We start from the raw sequence: 14990 nt of genomic DNA on the forward strand, positions 1-14990 counted from the left end.
TTAACCTGAAACTGTTCTTAACCTGAACCGCCACTTTAGCTAATGGGGCCTCCTGCTGCTGCTGCGCCACTGCTGCACGATTTCTGTTCTCATCCTGAAGCAAAGTTCTCAACCCGAGGTACTATTTCTGGGTTAGCGGAGTCTGGAACCTGAAGCATATGTAACCTGAAGCGTCTGTAACCCGAGGTACCACTGTATTTAAATCCTGCCAACAAGACTACTTCTATATGTGGTGGACTTGTGAAAGGGTAAAAGAGTATTGGGAAATGATCCACAATGAATTGGGGGGAAATGTTTAAAAATACATTTACAAAAAACAAAACCAGAGTCCTTTCTGTTGGGGATAATTCAGACGGAAATTCCCAGGTGTCAAAAAAGGTTATTTATGTATTCTACTACTGCGGCCCATGCTAGCCCCAAAATGGAAAACTAGCGAGGTCCCAACCAAAGAAGAATGGCAACTTAAATTGATGGAATATGTGCAGCTTGCAGAATTAACACATAGAATAAGAAAACAAGAAGAACATGCGTTTAAAGAAGACTGGGAAATGTTTACTGATTATTTGGGTGAAAGTACATTTAAAAACACTGGTAGCATGAAGATAATTTCAGCAGTGTAAATATGTTTTGATGGTGTAACAATGGATTACTGAATGAATGCTTTAGTTCATGTAAAATATACAGGGATGTACAACATGCAAAATGAAGCGCGGAAGGAGAGAGAAATCATTGACTTAGGTAAAGGTAAAGGTACCCCTGCCCGTACGGGCCAGTCTTGACAGACTCAGGGGTTGTGCGCCCATCTCACTCAAGAGGCCAGGGGCCAGCGCTGTCCGGAGACACTTCCGGGTCACGTGGCCAGCGTGACATCGCTGCTCTGGCGAGCCAGAGCCGCACACGGAACGCCGTTTACCTTCCCGCTGGTAAGCGGTCCCTATTTATCTACTTGCACCCGGCGGTGCTTTCGAACTGCTAGGTTGGCAGGCGCTGGGACCGAGCAGCGGGAGCGCACCCTGCTGCGGGGATTCGAACCGCCGACCTTTCGATCGGCAAGTCCTAGGCGCTGAGGCTTTAACCCACAGCGCCACCTGCGTCCCAATCATTGACTTAAGGTTGTCTAAATGATTATCTTGAAACGTAAATTAGAAAAACTTAATAAAAACTATTTTTTTAAAAAAGAATTTACAAAGCCCAACTTTCTAGGTAAACAAGTTTAAATAAGCACTGCTATGTAGGGAGAAAGCCACCTGGGGTATTGGGGTTTTCTCGTATATCTTAAAGGAGTGCCAAGTTCCAGGTGTTACTCTTAGTATATAGAGTCCTTGGAAATGGCTTACCTACAAGATTACATTAGTCCCTAGGTGCCAACTTGACAGGTGCCCCATAATAACCGCTCTGCATTTTTAAGAACTCAGCCCTTTCGTACAGCAGCACAAACGCACTATGGAACTCCTTGCCTGTTTATATCAGCCGGGCCCCTTCACTGCACCTTTCTTGGTGTCTGCTAATAAATACTTGTTTTGACAAGTATGTCTAGATATTTAGGAAGTTGATGCAAGTCTTAAAATGTTTTTCATCTCTGCCAAGCTAAGCAGTTGGCTCCTTACCTCTCTCGCCCTGACCTAGCCACTGTGATCCACACGACGGTCACCTCCAGACTGGATTATTGTAACTCGCTCTACGTGGGGCTGCCCTTGAGACTGACCCAGAAACTCCAGCGGGTGCAGAATGCCGCGGCAAGACTCCTTAAGGGGTCCTCGCCGTGGGATCACATTCACCCGGTGCTATACCAGCTGCACTGGCTCCCGGTGGAGTACAGGATCAGGTTTAAGGTGCTGGTTTTAACCTTTAAATCCCTATACGGCCCAGGACCCTCGTACCTACAGAAATGCCTCTCCTGGTATGTCCCACAGAGGAACTTACCGTCTTCAAACAAAAACATCTTGGAGGTCCCGGGCCACAGGGAGGTTAGGCTGGCCTCAACTAGAGCCAGGGCTTTTTCGGCTGTGGCTCCGATCTGGTGGAACGCTCTGTCACAAGAGACAAGGGCCCTGCGGGACTTGACATCTTTCTGCAGGGCCTGCAAGACAGAGCTGTTCCACCAGGCCTTTGGTCAGGGCACAGCCTGACTCCCTCCTTTAGCAATCTTCACAGAACTTTAGCCTAATGGTTGCCATCAATTTGATTTGAATTAATTTTATATTGAAATGATTTTAGAATATTGTACTATTTTATTGTTGTTAGCCGCCCTGAGCCCGGCTTCAGCTGGGGAGGGTGGGATATAAATAAAATTTATTATTATTATTATTATTATTATTATTATTATTATTATTATTATTATTATTTAGGGTATTGTTTAGTTTTGCGAAAGCCTTACTGTTTTTTAGTTTTCTTATTGATAATTTTATTGTTTTATCCTTTTTGTGTAAACCACATTGAGGGATGGTTGGGTTTTGTTTGTTTTCTTTTTTACAATGAAGTGATGTTTAGATTTTATGAAATAAAAATAGTGGAAATAGTGAGTGGCTGCCCAGTGCAAGGAAGAATTGATAGGCGAATGAAAATACTGAGGATTAAAAACAGGGATTGCAAATTATGATGTTTAAAGAAATTGCTGCTCACTGTTGCCAAGTAGGTCTGGCGCTGATGGCGCTGTCGCAATCTGCCTCTGCTCTGTTATTCAGGCAACGCACTTAGGATTGATTTTTCTGTGCCATTTAGGGCAAGAGAGCAAGCTGGATCAACATCTGTTCAGAAAAGGACACATCCCCAACCAACCAGCTTCCTTCCTTTCCTGGAACAGCTTAGCGAACAGCTGGAGGAGCTTGCAGACCACAACTGCCCATCGCCTGTGTTGACATCTTATGCCAGGGATCAGCAACCTTTTTCAGCCGTGGGCCGGTCCACCATCCCTCAGACCATGTGGTGGGCCGGGCTATATTTTGGAAAAAAATATGAACGAATTCCTATGGCCCACAAATAACCCAGAGATGCATTTTAAATAAAAGCACAGATTCTACTCATGTAAAAACACGCTGATTCCCAGACTGTCTGTGGGCCGGATTTAGAAGCCGATTGGGCTGCATTCGGCCCCTAGGCCTTAGGTTGCCTACCCCTGTCTTATGTGGCCACCGCTCTGCACATTAAGCCAGCCACAGGGTCACGAAAACGAAACCACAAGGAGCCTGGCAACCCGTTGAACATTTTGGCTGTGAGACAGAGTACCCCGGATCCAGAGGGGTCACTGCGGTTGCAGAGGGGCGCATTTGAAGATAAAACAACAAAAGAAGATGCAAAAATGAATTGATAATGGTTGGAAACATAGAGTTATAATATGTTAAGATATAGAGTTAAGACAATGAATGAGGGTAAGGATTTGCTGATTTGATTATGTAAATGGGATACAAAAAGGGGAGGTGAGAGGAGGTCAAGGAAACAAGCAAATAAGTTCAAAGTCATAAAAACGGATTTGTTTTTAATTTTTTCTTATTTTCTTTTTGTCTTTTGTATGTTGTTTTTTAATTTTTTATTTTTTCATGTATTTTTGTATTTATGTCTTTGTAAAACTTTAATAAATATTTCATTTAAAAAAAATGAAGATAAAACAACAAAGACCCTTGTGGCCTCTTCATGATAAACAGGTTTATTGTGATGAACTCACATTCTCAGATATGTTTCAGCAGAGGCATTTTGCTGGGGCCTGGGTGGTGCACTCTGGGTGCCCTTGAAATGCCACAGAGGACTCTAGGGTTGCGTGATGCCACTTTTCATGCCCCAGCACTGCTGCTGCTGCCCAACAGAATCGCCTGGGCTGCTAGTATATTGGGGGTGGGGCAGGGAGGCTAAATCCAAGGGACATTCTGGCCACAAAAGGCAACACTGCTAGAAAAATGCAACGTGTGCTGCTGATAGTAGTGCGACTCATGCAACACGTTGGCGATTAATATGCACAGAACAATTATACATACTTTATCAACCTTCTGAGAAAAATTCAAAAGGTAAGTTCTCTCAGTCTTGATACACTAAGCAAATCAGTCTCTTAAGTTTAAGCCAAGAAAGAGTATTCTCTATAAGACTGAGTATTAACATACATATCAAGATTTTGAGATTAGACCACTGAAGAAGCCCGGAAAACTACCGTGTGAGTGTGCTACCTGCAAGCCCCAGTAAAAGGGCCCCATTGGGGGCGAACAGCGGCCTCTTGATTACCGTATTTTTCGCTCTATTGGACGCACCGCACCACAGGACGCACCTAGTTTTTAGAGGGGGAAATCAAGGGGGGGGAATTATAATATTTTTTATAATATTCCCCCCTCCAAACTAAAACGTTAATCTAGATAAAAACACTGATCCAGAGGAAAAGAAGGGGGTGGAGAAAGGACGGAAAAAGAAAAAGAGGTAGAGATAGAGAGATTTTTAAAAAGTTGGCTTCTTTAGCCTCGCACAGCCACCCGCGGCTGGAGAGGTGTGCTAGGCAAAAGAGGAAGCCTGGGCAGTGACCGTGATGGATTGCGCTCGCTGCCCGGGCTTCCTCTTTAGCCTTGCGTAGCTTCCCGCGGCTGGAGATTGTGCAAGGCTTTTCTAGAGGAGGGAGTCAGTCCCTTCTCCATCCAGGGGAAAATCCCGCAAGAGCCGTGCGAAGCTTGTGTGTGGCTCTTGGGGGCTTTTCCTGCTTGCCTCCCCCCGCATTCGCTCCATAGGACGCACAGACTTTTCCCCTTAGTTTTGAAGGCGGAAAAACTGTGTCCTATGGTGTGAAAAATACGGTACTTGGACTGCCAGGGCAAAACAGGTGCAAAACACCGGTACCCTGTCGTCTACAACTTCATTGTCTACAATTTTATTAACATCTATCTACAACTCCACTAGCATCTCTCAGTATTGTGAATGACACCGAACTTACCTTTTGTTGGTATCTTCATGAACTTATCTAAAAGACTGAGTTAAGCATTTGAAAAATCTATTGAAACCAGACATTATAAGTTCGTTTTAGGCTGGGTAGTTCACAAGTCTCTGCGGCTTTGTTTAATATTTTGTATTTTTCTCAGAATTGTTCTGTATTGTATTCTATTGTATTGTATTATATTGTATTGTATTGTTCTGTGTATATTACAATTGTATTGTTGTGTGCATATTCATCGCCAACGTGTTGCATGAGTCGCAATATAAAAGGCAACACAGCTATGAGCTCTGGGCTTTTCAATTCATTTGAAGCTGGAGTAGATTTTTGACTTTATTTAAGAGCAAGTCTGGACCACGGAGGTGAGATGAACTGCAGATGTGAAAAGAAGCCACCTTCTCTGCTGAGCCAAGCTCAGTTTCCATCCCTTCTTGCACCTGTTGCGTTTTGATTTGTTTATCTAGCAGATAAGGAGACACAATCCCGAAAGAGGACCTTCCAATGGGCCAGGAAGGTCCAGCGTCAGGGGCGAGGCTCTCCTCCCGCCAGCAGGAGGTCCAGGTAGGCTCCTGCCAGAAGGTCCTCCTGGCGAACGCCCAGCTCCTTCATCAGCTGCCGGGCCACGTCTTCACCATCCTGGGGGCTCTGTTGCTCCTGAAGAACCACCTACGGGGATGGAAGAGAACCTAAGAAGAGCTGGCTGGGCCAGGACAAGGGCCCTTCCAGTCCACCATCTTGTTCTCATGGTGGCCAACCAGATACCCCAAAGGCAAAGCCACAAGCACGGTTTGAGCACAAGAGCAGCTCTGGAATTCAGAAGCATTTACTGCCTCCAGCCATGGAGGCAGAGTCTAGCTCGCCTGGCTTGTAGCCATCACCATCCCTCTCCCCCTCCATGAATTTCTCCAACCCTCTTTTAAAGCCACCCAAGTTATCGGTTCTTGCTTTTGAAAGCTGAAAGCTAGAAAACTAGAATCGAGCTCTTTGGCATCAATGCAACTTGCTGTGTTTGGAGGAGGAGGAATGGTGCCTATGACCCCAAGAACACCATCGTCCAGTGGCCTAGCGTGGGTTGTCAGCACCCGGGGCAAGGCAAGTAATTTGCGCCCCCTAACCCATGGATTTTAGCAGGGGGCAGAGAGCTGCGAGTGCGCCCCCCAGATGTTGCGCCCGGTACAGCCGGCCCCCCCTGCCCCCCCACGCTACGCCACTGCCACCGTCAAACATGGAGGGGGACATATGATTTGGGGGTGTTTTCTGCTAAGGGGACAGGACACCTTCACCGCACTGAAGGGACGATGGACGGGTCCATGTATCGTCAAATCTTGGGTGAGCACCTCCTTCCCTCTCTCAGCCAGGGCATTGAAAATGGGTCGAGGATGGGTATTCCAGCATGCCAAGGACCCAAAAGACACGGCCAAGGCAACAAAGGAGTGGCTCAAGAAGCAGCACATTAAGGTCCTGGACTGGCCTAGCCAGTCTCCAGACCTTAATCCCATCGAAAATCTGTGGAGGGAGCTGAAGGTTTGAGTAGCTACACATCAGCCTCGAAATCTTACTGACTTGGAGAGGATCTGCAAAGAGGAGTGGGACAAAACACCTCCTGAGATGTGTGCAAACCTGGTGGCCACCTATAAGAAACATCTGACCTCAGTAATTGCCAACAGGGTTTTGCCACCATGTACTAAGTCATCTTTTGCAAAGGGATCAAATACTTATTTCACTCATTTTAATGCACACCAATCTCTGACTTTTGTCTTCTGGGTTTCTGGGGTTTTTCCTGCTGTTATTCTGTCTCTCACAGCTACAATAAAGCTACCATTAAAATTATGGACTGGTCATTTCTTCGTCAGAGGGCAAACGGGCAAATTTAGCAGGGGATCAAATACCTTTCCCCCTCACTCTGCCCAACTCCATAACTAGAACCCAATTTAGCAAGACTGTTTCATTTGGTTTCTTGGCTTCCAGTTTCCTCGCATCCCTTGCCAAAAAAAGCTGGAAGAACTCTGACTGCACTTCTGTTCAGTCCCCCTGACCTGCCTAGATTTCTTCCACCTCCCCTTGGATCTGCTACCTTGACCAGATTCCTCTCCCCTGGTGCAAGCAGATCCCACTGGGCCTTTATCCCGCTTCGCTCCTTTCTCCAGGCCAAATCCTGCCTTCGGTCTCAACTCCTAAGCCTCTTGTCTGAGCAATGCCTCCCTCCAGGGCCAAATTTCACATCCGCCAGCTGACCTAGCACCTGGGAAGTCCGTTGGAAAGATTCCCAAAGGTGCTACGCACCCCCAGCTACCCTCACCTCCAGCTCCATGAAGTCGCCCAGCCCTTCCACGCGGTCCACATGGACACGGGTCTGGCCCACCAGGTAGAGGCGCCGCTCCTTCTTCACCGTCCCCTGCACCCCAAGGGCCTGGGACAGCACAGCCTGCAAGGGGAAGACCAAGTGGGGGTCAGGCAGAGGGAGAGCAGCATTCACACATGCACATATCAGGTTCTCCACCAGGTTAAAACCAGCCTGTGCATGCCACATGGAAGAACCTGAGTTCAGACCCTGGTTCAAAGGCTCTCAAGGGAGGAGAGCTGGGAAAGGGCTCCCCTTCTCTGCATCTCAGGCCTAGGACAGCAGCTGCCAATCAGAGGTCAGGGGCAGCATTATTCTTCACTGGGTTCATATCCCGCCTTTCTACTAAGGCGCCCAAAGCAGTTTACAATTATAGTGGTACCTTGGTTCTCAAATGCCGAAAATTCGGAAGGAAGTGTTCAGGTTTTGGAACACTTTTCGGAAGCCAAAGGTCCGATGCGGCTGTCGGCTATTGTTTCCGGGGCCCCAGAAATCAGAAGCTGTGCCTCTGTTTTCGAACATTTCGGAAGTTGAACCGGCTTCCAGAATGGATTAAGTTAGGTGCTTTTGTTTTTGCTATTTATTTTGTGTTTTTGTTTTTGAAGCTTTTTCGGTTAATTTGTTTTTGTGACTGTGTGGAACCCAGTTCAGTTACTGATTGGTTGATTGATTGTGTGACTCCGGAAACAATGACTATCATCAGTGCAGGTAAGAAAAAAAATTAATTTTATTTTTTATCATCTACAATACTGTCTTATTTATTTTATTGTACAGTACATTGATTATTGCTTTCATTTTATGAATCAATGGTCTCATTAGATAGTCAAATTCACATTAAATTGCTGTTTTAGGGGTTGTTTTTAAAAGTCTGGAATGGATTAATCCGTTTTGCATTACTTTCTATGGGAAAGCACACCTTGGTTTAGGAACGCTTTGGTTTCGGAACAGACTTCCGGAACAGATTAAAGTTTGAGAACCAAGGGACCACTGTACAGTGGTACCTTCGGTTGAGTACTTAATTCGTTCTGGAGGTCCGTTCTTAACCTGAAACTATTCTTAACCTGAAGCACCACTTTAGCTAATGGGGCTTCCTGCTGCCACCACGCCGCCGGAGCACGATTTCTGTTCTCATCCTGAAGCAAAGTTCTTAACCCGAGGTACTATTTCTGGGTTAGCGGAGTCTGTAACCTGAAGTGTATGTAACCTGAAGCATATGTAACCCGAGGTACCACTGTATATAAAACACAATAGACATTTATAAAGTTATGCATAGCGTGGAAATGGGATAGAGAAAAGCTGTTCTTCCTCTCTCCTCACACTAGGACTGGTGGACATCCAAGGACCCTGAATGATGGAAGATTCAGGACAGAGAAAAGGAAGTCCTTCTTCATGCAAAGCAGAAGCTAAACTATGGAACTCCCTGCCACAGGAGGCAGGGATGGCCACCAACTTGGATGGCTTTAAAAGAGGAATGGACAAATTCATGGAGGAGGAGAGGGCTCTTGATGGCTACCAGGCATTGGTGGTTATGTTCTGCCTCCACGGTTGGAGGTAGCAATGATTCTGGAAACCACGGGACGGGAGAGGGCTCTTGTGCTCAGGCATCTGGTTGCAAGAACAGGACACTGGACTAGTTGGGCCCTTGGCCTGATCCAGCAGGCTCTTCTTATGCGCAGTATGTTGTTTAGTTGTTTAGTCATGTCCGCCTCTTCGTGACCCCCTGGACCAGAGCATGCCAGGCACTCCTGTCTTCCACTGCTTCCCACAGTTTGGTCAAACTCATGCTGCTCTTCGAGAACACTGTCCCACCATCTAGTCCTCCGTCGTCCCCTTCTCCTTGTGCCCTCCATCTTTCTCAACACTAGGGTCTTTTCCAGGGAGTCTTCTCTTCTCATGAGGTGGCCAAAGTCTTGGAGCCTCAGCTTCAGGATCTGTCCTTCCAGTGAGCTCTCAGGGCTGATTTCCTTCAGAATGGATGTGTTTGATCTTCTTGCAGTCCATGGGACTCTCAAGAGTCTCCTCCAGCACCACAATTCAAAAGCATCAATTCTTTGGCGATCAGCCTTCTTTATGGTCCAGCTCTCACTTCCATACATCATGGTTTTACAAATTAAAATTTGCATCCAAAATCATGAACAGTAAAAAGATAAGCGAACATTCAACCAAATCTGTGGACTTCCCCCACCCCTCCCGCTGCATATTTCAAGTCACTCCAACTTTTTAATATCCAATGTATTCCTAGTTCTTGTTACAAGTGTTATTCAAATCCTCAAGAGCTCAACTGTTTATAGCAGTCTCCAAGGTAAGTTATATATTTCCTCCATTCTTTATTGAAACTCTGTTCTTCCTTGTTTCTGATTTCAGAAACTAGGCTCTTCTTACGCAGGTCCTGTGCAAAAAGAACAGCCTCTGACTGTCCTCAAGAGGCAGGATGGGAAGAGCACAGCTTCCAAGAGAAGGGGAGACACTCCTGAATGGGGTAACTGTGCCTCTGAAGAACCAGGTGCGCAGCCTGGGAGTCATTTTGGACTCTTCTCATCAGGCGGCCAAAGTCTTGGAGCCTCGGCTTCAGGATCTGTCCTTCCAGTGAGCACTCAGGGCTGATTTCCTTCAGAATGGAGAGGTTTGATCTTCTTGCAGTCCATGGGACTCTCAAGAGTCTCCTCCAGCACCAGAATTCAAAAGCATCCATTCTTCGGCGATCAGCCTTCTTTATGGTCCATGGAGGTGGAAGTAAATTCTGTATCCAGGGCAACTGTCTACCAGCTCCATCTGGTACGCAGGCTGAGACCCTATCTGCCCACATACTGTCTCGCCAGAGTTATTTCCCGCTTGGACTACTGCAATGAGCTCTATGTGGGGCTACCTTTGAAGGTGACCCAGAAACTACAACTAATCCAGAATGTGGCGGCTAGACTGGTGATTGGGAGTGGTTGCGAGACCACATAACACTGGACTTGAAAGACCTACATTGGCTCACAGGACGTTTCCGATCACAATTCAAAGTGTTGGTGCTGACCTTTAAAGCCCTAAATGGCCTCGGTCCAGTATACCTGAAGGAGTGTCTCCACCCCCATCATTCAGCCCGGACACTGAGGTCCTGCGCCGAGGGCCTTCTGGCGGTTCCCTCCCTGCGAGAAGTGAGGTTACAGGGAACCAGGCAAAGGGCCTTCTCGGTGGTGGTGCCCACCCTGTGGAACGCCCTCCCACCAGATGTCAAAGAGAAGAAGAACTACCAGACTTTTAGAAGACATCTGAAGGCAGCCCTGTTTAGGGAAGCTTTTTATGTTTAATAGGTTATTGTATTTTAATATTCTGTTGGAAGCCGCCCAGAGTGGATGGGGAAACCCAGCCAGATGGGGGGGATATAAATAATAAATTATTATGAGGGAGTTCCCATCCAGGTGGTCTGCTGGGCAGCATCCAGGAGCCCTTAGAAAGCACAGCGAGAAACAGCTCCCACCCCAGAAGGAATTACCGTAAGCCCGGTGGGATCATCCGTGGGTGAGATGGCATAATGTGAGAGCTTGGGGCCTTCGGCGTCAGGGCGGTTGTAGAAGACCAGCTGCCCACGGCCGTCCTGGGAAGAGAAGATTTGGCGTCAGCCCATAGGAGATGAAACAGCCGCCTCCCCGAGAGGAAAGGAAGTTCATGGTATGGCCATTTTTATTCATCAGATGTGAAGTAGGACCCTCTTTCCACCCTGCACCGTCCACAAATGGATTCCCTCCCCCTCCAGGGCGGTGTATAAATAATAAAATTATTATTATAATCTCATTTTTGCAAATGTGGCTTTTCTTTTCTTTTTATTTATAATTTTCAATTTTATGCACTTCAATAAATCTACAATCATTTTAACATTTCTTCCTTCCCCCTCTTTCTGCAGTTCCTTAAATTTATTTTTTATATTTTCTGCATATTCCAAATTAACTTAGTCATCTATTCATCTACTTTAAATATATATTCTTATAAAACTGCAGGTTATTGCAATACTCCTGCCTATGTTCTTATCTGTTTACAGTGTGTTTGTAAATATTCAACAAACCATTTCCATTCTTTTATAAACAGTTTGTTATCTTGATTTCCTATTCTTCCGGTAAGTTTCACCATTTTTGCATATTCCCTAGGTTTTTGTATCCATTCTTTTGCTTCTTTCCACTTTTGGGCAAGTGACATTCTTGCTGCTGTTGTCGCATACATAAATAAATTTCTATACCTTTTAGGTAGTTCTGTCTTTATAATTCCCAAAAGAAAAGCTTCTGGTGTTTTTCTACAAAGTTTGTTTTAAATATCCTTTTCAATTCATTATGCATCATTTCCCAGTAAGCTTTAACCTTACTACAAGACCTTCTTTCTCTTGCCAATGTGGCTTTTCAATCACCACTACCTAAAAGGGATGGAGATTTTTCAGCTCACCACCTGTAAAAATGGGTACTGGCCTCTTTCTCACAAGATCTTTGGGAAGAAAAATCATACGAGTCCACAAAGCACTCTGGAAACTGAAAGGATCCTTGAGAAGGGATTTAAAGTACTACTAGAGATGGTTATCAGGCTCTTGACTTCGACCGCTGCCTAGTTCTGAGCTAAGAGAACTCCAGAATGGCCTCACCCTTGGACTGACGATAGATTTCCTGTCTAATAATTTATCCACCCACCCGCAGAGTTTGAGCTTTGGTCTCCTGGAGGCTGACAGCTCGCTTGTGAGGTCAGTCTAATAAAGCAGGGGAAATCGGGCAGCAGTTCAAGTTCAAGGCCAGGGCTGGGAACCCGTCTTAAACTCAAGGGCCGTGTGTCAATGGTGGGTGGAGCCAGAGGCAAAAGTGGGTGGGGCAATAAAAAGAGATGTTTACGTGTGTGCAATAGGCACAGGCAAAACAATCCTCTCTATCGTCTGACCCAGTGGTTCTCAAAGGGAGTGGAGTGCCACATTGGTGTGGCAGGGAGAGTCAAGAATAAGAAAGATTCAAATATTTAGATGTAGTATAGGATAGCATTCTTCTACAGTTCTCCATGTCATATTGTTGTGAACAGGGATTTTCAACTCTGACCAATCTGAAAGATTAGAAAAGAGAAAGGCTTCTATGTGTAGATGGAGAGAGTTTATTTGTCTCAAATTAGACCTAATATAAATGAGATTATCCGGCAAAAAAGCAAGCTCACTCACACCTCTCATTGAGTATGTATGCATATTTAAGGTACATACGTAAGAGGCTCGGTTATAATTCTATTTTGGGAATGATTCATGTTCAAGCACTGCTAGGAGTTGTTCCTTTTTGTTTTCCCATGTATTGCTAATTTTTATTCTGAGAACCAATGCTCTGACTAGACAAAGAAGCAGATTATCAGAGTTCAGAGACACCCTCCATCTAAGCACAGAAAGACCCCCATCTGTGTTGGCTCACTCACCCTGAAGTCCCGAAGTTTGAGTCGCCCGTTGGGGGCAGGAAAAAAAGTGTCTGTTTGAAGAATGACACAGCCTGGGGATCCGCTCAGCCGCTCAGCGTTCCTTAGTAGCTCAGCCCGGTCCCGAACCCGCGCCTTGATCTCCACGTTTGCAGGCATCTGGAAGAAAACAGCGAAGTTCAAAAGAGGCAAATAAGATTATCCAGTGCAGGTGCTTTCAAGCTCCTGGGAAACTCTTTGCAAATCCTTGCACACCAAGGTGTCCTCACTACCGAAACCACAGGTCTGCCATGGAACCAGCATTGCAGAGAATTCTCTCATTGTATGCAGGGTTGCTGGTCACTTTCTCTGTTGCCCCAAGGCATGTGAGTTTGGCAAATTCCCCCTCTGGCTACGAACCTTAGGAACCTCAGGGGGAAGAATTTGTATATAAAAAAAGACTTGAATACTGCTATATTATAAAAGAAAAATATATCAAAGCGGTTTACAGCAATAAAACCATAAAACCATAACATAAAGCCATCAAAAAGTTAAAAACAGACACCCAAGGAACAGAAACGTGAGGTAGGACTTTATGGATAAACGTGACCCATTCCAGACACATTTTAACACCCCCATCACCAGCATTGCTCTGCTTCTGTTTGTCTAAATCTAAGAACCTAAAAAGATGCTGCTGGATTGGGCCAAAGGGGCCTCATCTAGTCCAGCATCTGGCTCTCATAGTGGCTGAACAGATGCCTGTGGGAAAACCGGAAGCAGGATCCGAGTGCAAGAGCAATTCTCCCCTCCTGCAGCTTCCAGAAACTAGGACTCAGGAGCATGGCTGCCTCAGAGCATAGGGCCTGAATAGCCCTCTCCTCCTCCATGAATTTGTCTAATCCTCTTTGAAAGCAATCAGAATTGATAGTTGTCACTGGCTCCTGTGGCAGGGAGTTCCAGAGTCCAAACTATGCACTATGTTGTGGAAGACTTTCCTTTGTGACCCCGCCTGATAGCCTGCTCCCTAAAATATCCCTTGTTTGCTCATTTCTATATAGAGGGTGCCTACATTCTGCTATTTATAAAAATTTGTAGTTTGCATGGTTTTCCCAGTAGTGATGTACGGAAGTGAGAGCTGGACCATAAAGAAGGCTGATTGCCGAAGAATTGATGCTTTTGAATTCTGGTGCTGGAGGAGACTCTTGAGAGTCCCATGGACTGCAAGAAGATCAAACCTCTCCATTCTGAAGGAAATCAGCCCTGAGTGCTCACTGGAAGGACGGATCCTGAAGCTGAGGCTCCAAGACTTTGGCCACCTCAGGAGAAAAGACTCCCTGGGAAAGACCCTGATGTTGGGAAAGATGGAGGGCACAAGGAGAAGGGGACGGCAGAGGACGAGATGGTTGGATGGCATTCTCGAAGCGGCCAACATGAGTTTGACCAAACTGAGGGAGGTAGTGGAAGGCAGGAGTGCCTGGCATGCTCTGGTCCAGGGGGTCACGAGGAGTCGGACACGACTAAACAACAGCAACAAAGTAGTTTGCATTATATATTTACAGCAATTATTATTTCATGTCATAGCAAGTTTCTAGAGACTAGATTACGAGTCTTTGTAAATTGTGTTTCCAAAGGAACTTTTGTTATTGCCAAATGCCCATGTGTATGCATTATTAAGTTTGTTATGAATAAAAAATCATGTTAAGTTATTTAACTATTCATTATTCACTTCTTCTTAATTGTATTTCAGTTGAACAATTACTTTGCTAAAATACATCTTTTGTGATGTGCAAATGGCTTGAGATACCTATTAGGCCCATCAATGACCATAGAGCATATATTCAACACAAAAAACAGCGCCAATTTGTTGTTGCCAAAGGACAGCTGGACATAGAAAGGGCCCCATTACCTTCAGGAGCTGAGGGCCTGGTCCAACCTCAACCCGGCCCTAACCCCCCACCTCACCGCATGCTCTATATCTCAAGCACTGGGGTTGCAGAAGCTGAACCCACCGTCAGTCCCAGAAGCTTGGCTGGAGCCCCCAAGCCCGACCCCGACCCGCCTGCGCGTTCCCACAAGCACTCGAACGCGTGTCTCCCGCGCCTAGGCTTCCCTTCTCCCTGACCGCTGTGATTGGCCCCCTGCTCCAGAGGCGGGTCTGGAGCGGCGGCTCCGGATTGGCCGCGGGGTTGCGGGGTGGGGTCTCACCAAGGCCGCGCCCACCTCTCCGTCAGCAGCTCCGTTGACGCCGCGAGAGGCCAATCAAGGAGAACCGCGCGGCGAATGAGAGCGAAAGGAGCCTGGAAGGGGCCGTCCAAGCGACGGAGAGGCGATTGGGCGGGCCGGGGCCCGGTGGGTGGGGCGAAGGCC

General features: G+C 46.3%; 1 protein-coding gene across 1 annotated transcript; it reads right to left on the reverse strand.

The window, feature by feature from the left end:
• Positions 1-5124: 5124 nt before the first annotated feature.
• Positions 5125-14813, reverse strand: LOC309378836 (uncharacterized protein). Its single transcript, XM_081927543.1, has 5 exons — positions 14633-14813; positions 12648-12803; positions 10720-10821; positions 7200-7325; positions 5125-5566 (listed from the first exon to the last, which is right to left on the reverse strand). The coding sequence occupies exons 2-5, from the start codon at positions 12801-12803 to the stop codon at positions 5423-5425; spliced, it is 528 nt and encodes a 175-aa protein (XP_081783669.1). The 5' UTR covers positions 14633-14813; the 3' UTR covers positions 5125-5422.
• Between the last annotated feature and the right edge of the window lie 177 nt (positions 14814-14990).

Source organism: Podarcis melisellensis, assembly GCF_964234715.1.
Source record: "Podarcis melisellensis genome assembly, chromosome: 10".
NCBI lineage: Eukaryota > Metazoa > Chordata > Lepidosauria > Squamata > Lacertidae > Podarcis > Podarcis melisellensis.

Excerpts from the sequence above, each read along its gene's own strand:
- LOC309378836 (XM_081927543.1), bottom strand. The coding sequence starts at position 12,803 with ATGCCTGCAAACGTGGAGATCAAGGCGCGGGTTCGGGACCGGGCTGAG. Across the intron at positions 10,822-12,647 it reads TCAAACTTCGGGACTTCAGG|GACGGCCGTGGGCAGCTGGT; the intron begins GTGAGTGAGCCA and ends TTCTCTTCCCAG. Across the intron at positions 7,326-10,719 it reads ATGATCCCACCGGGCTTACG|GCTGTGCTGTCCCAGGCCCT; the intron begins GTAATTCCTTCT and ends TTCCCCTTGCAG.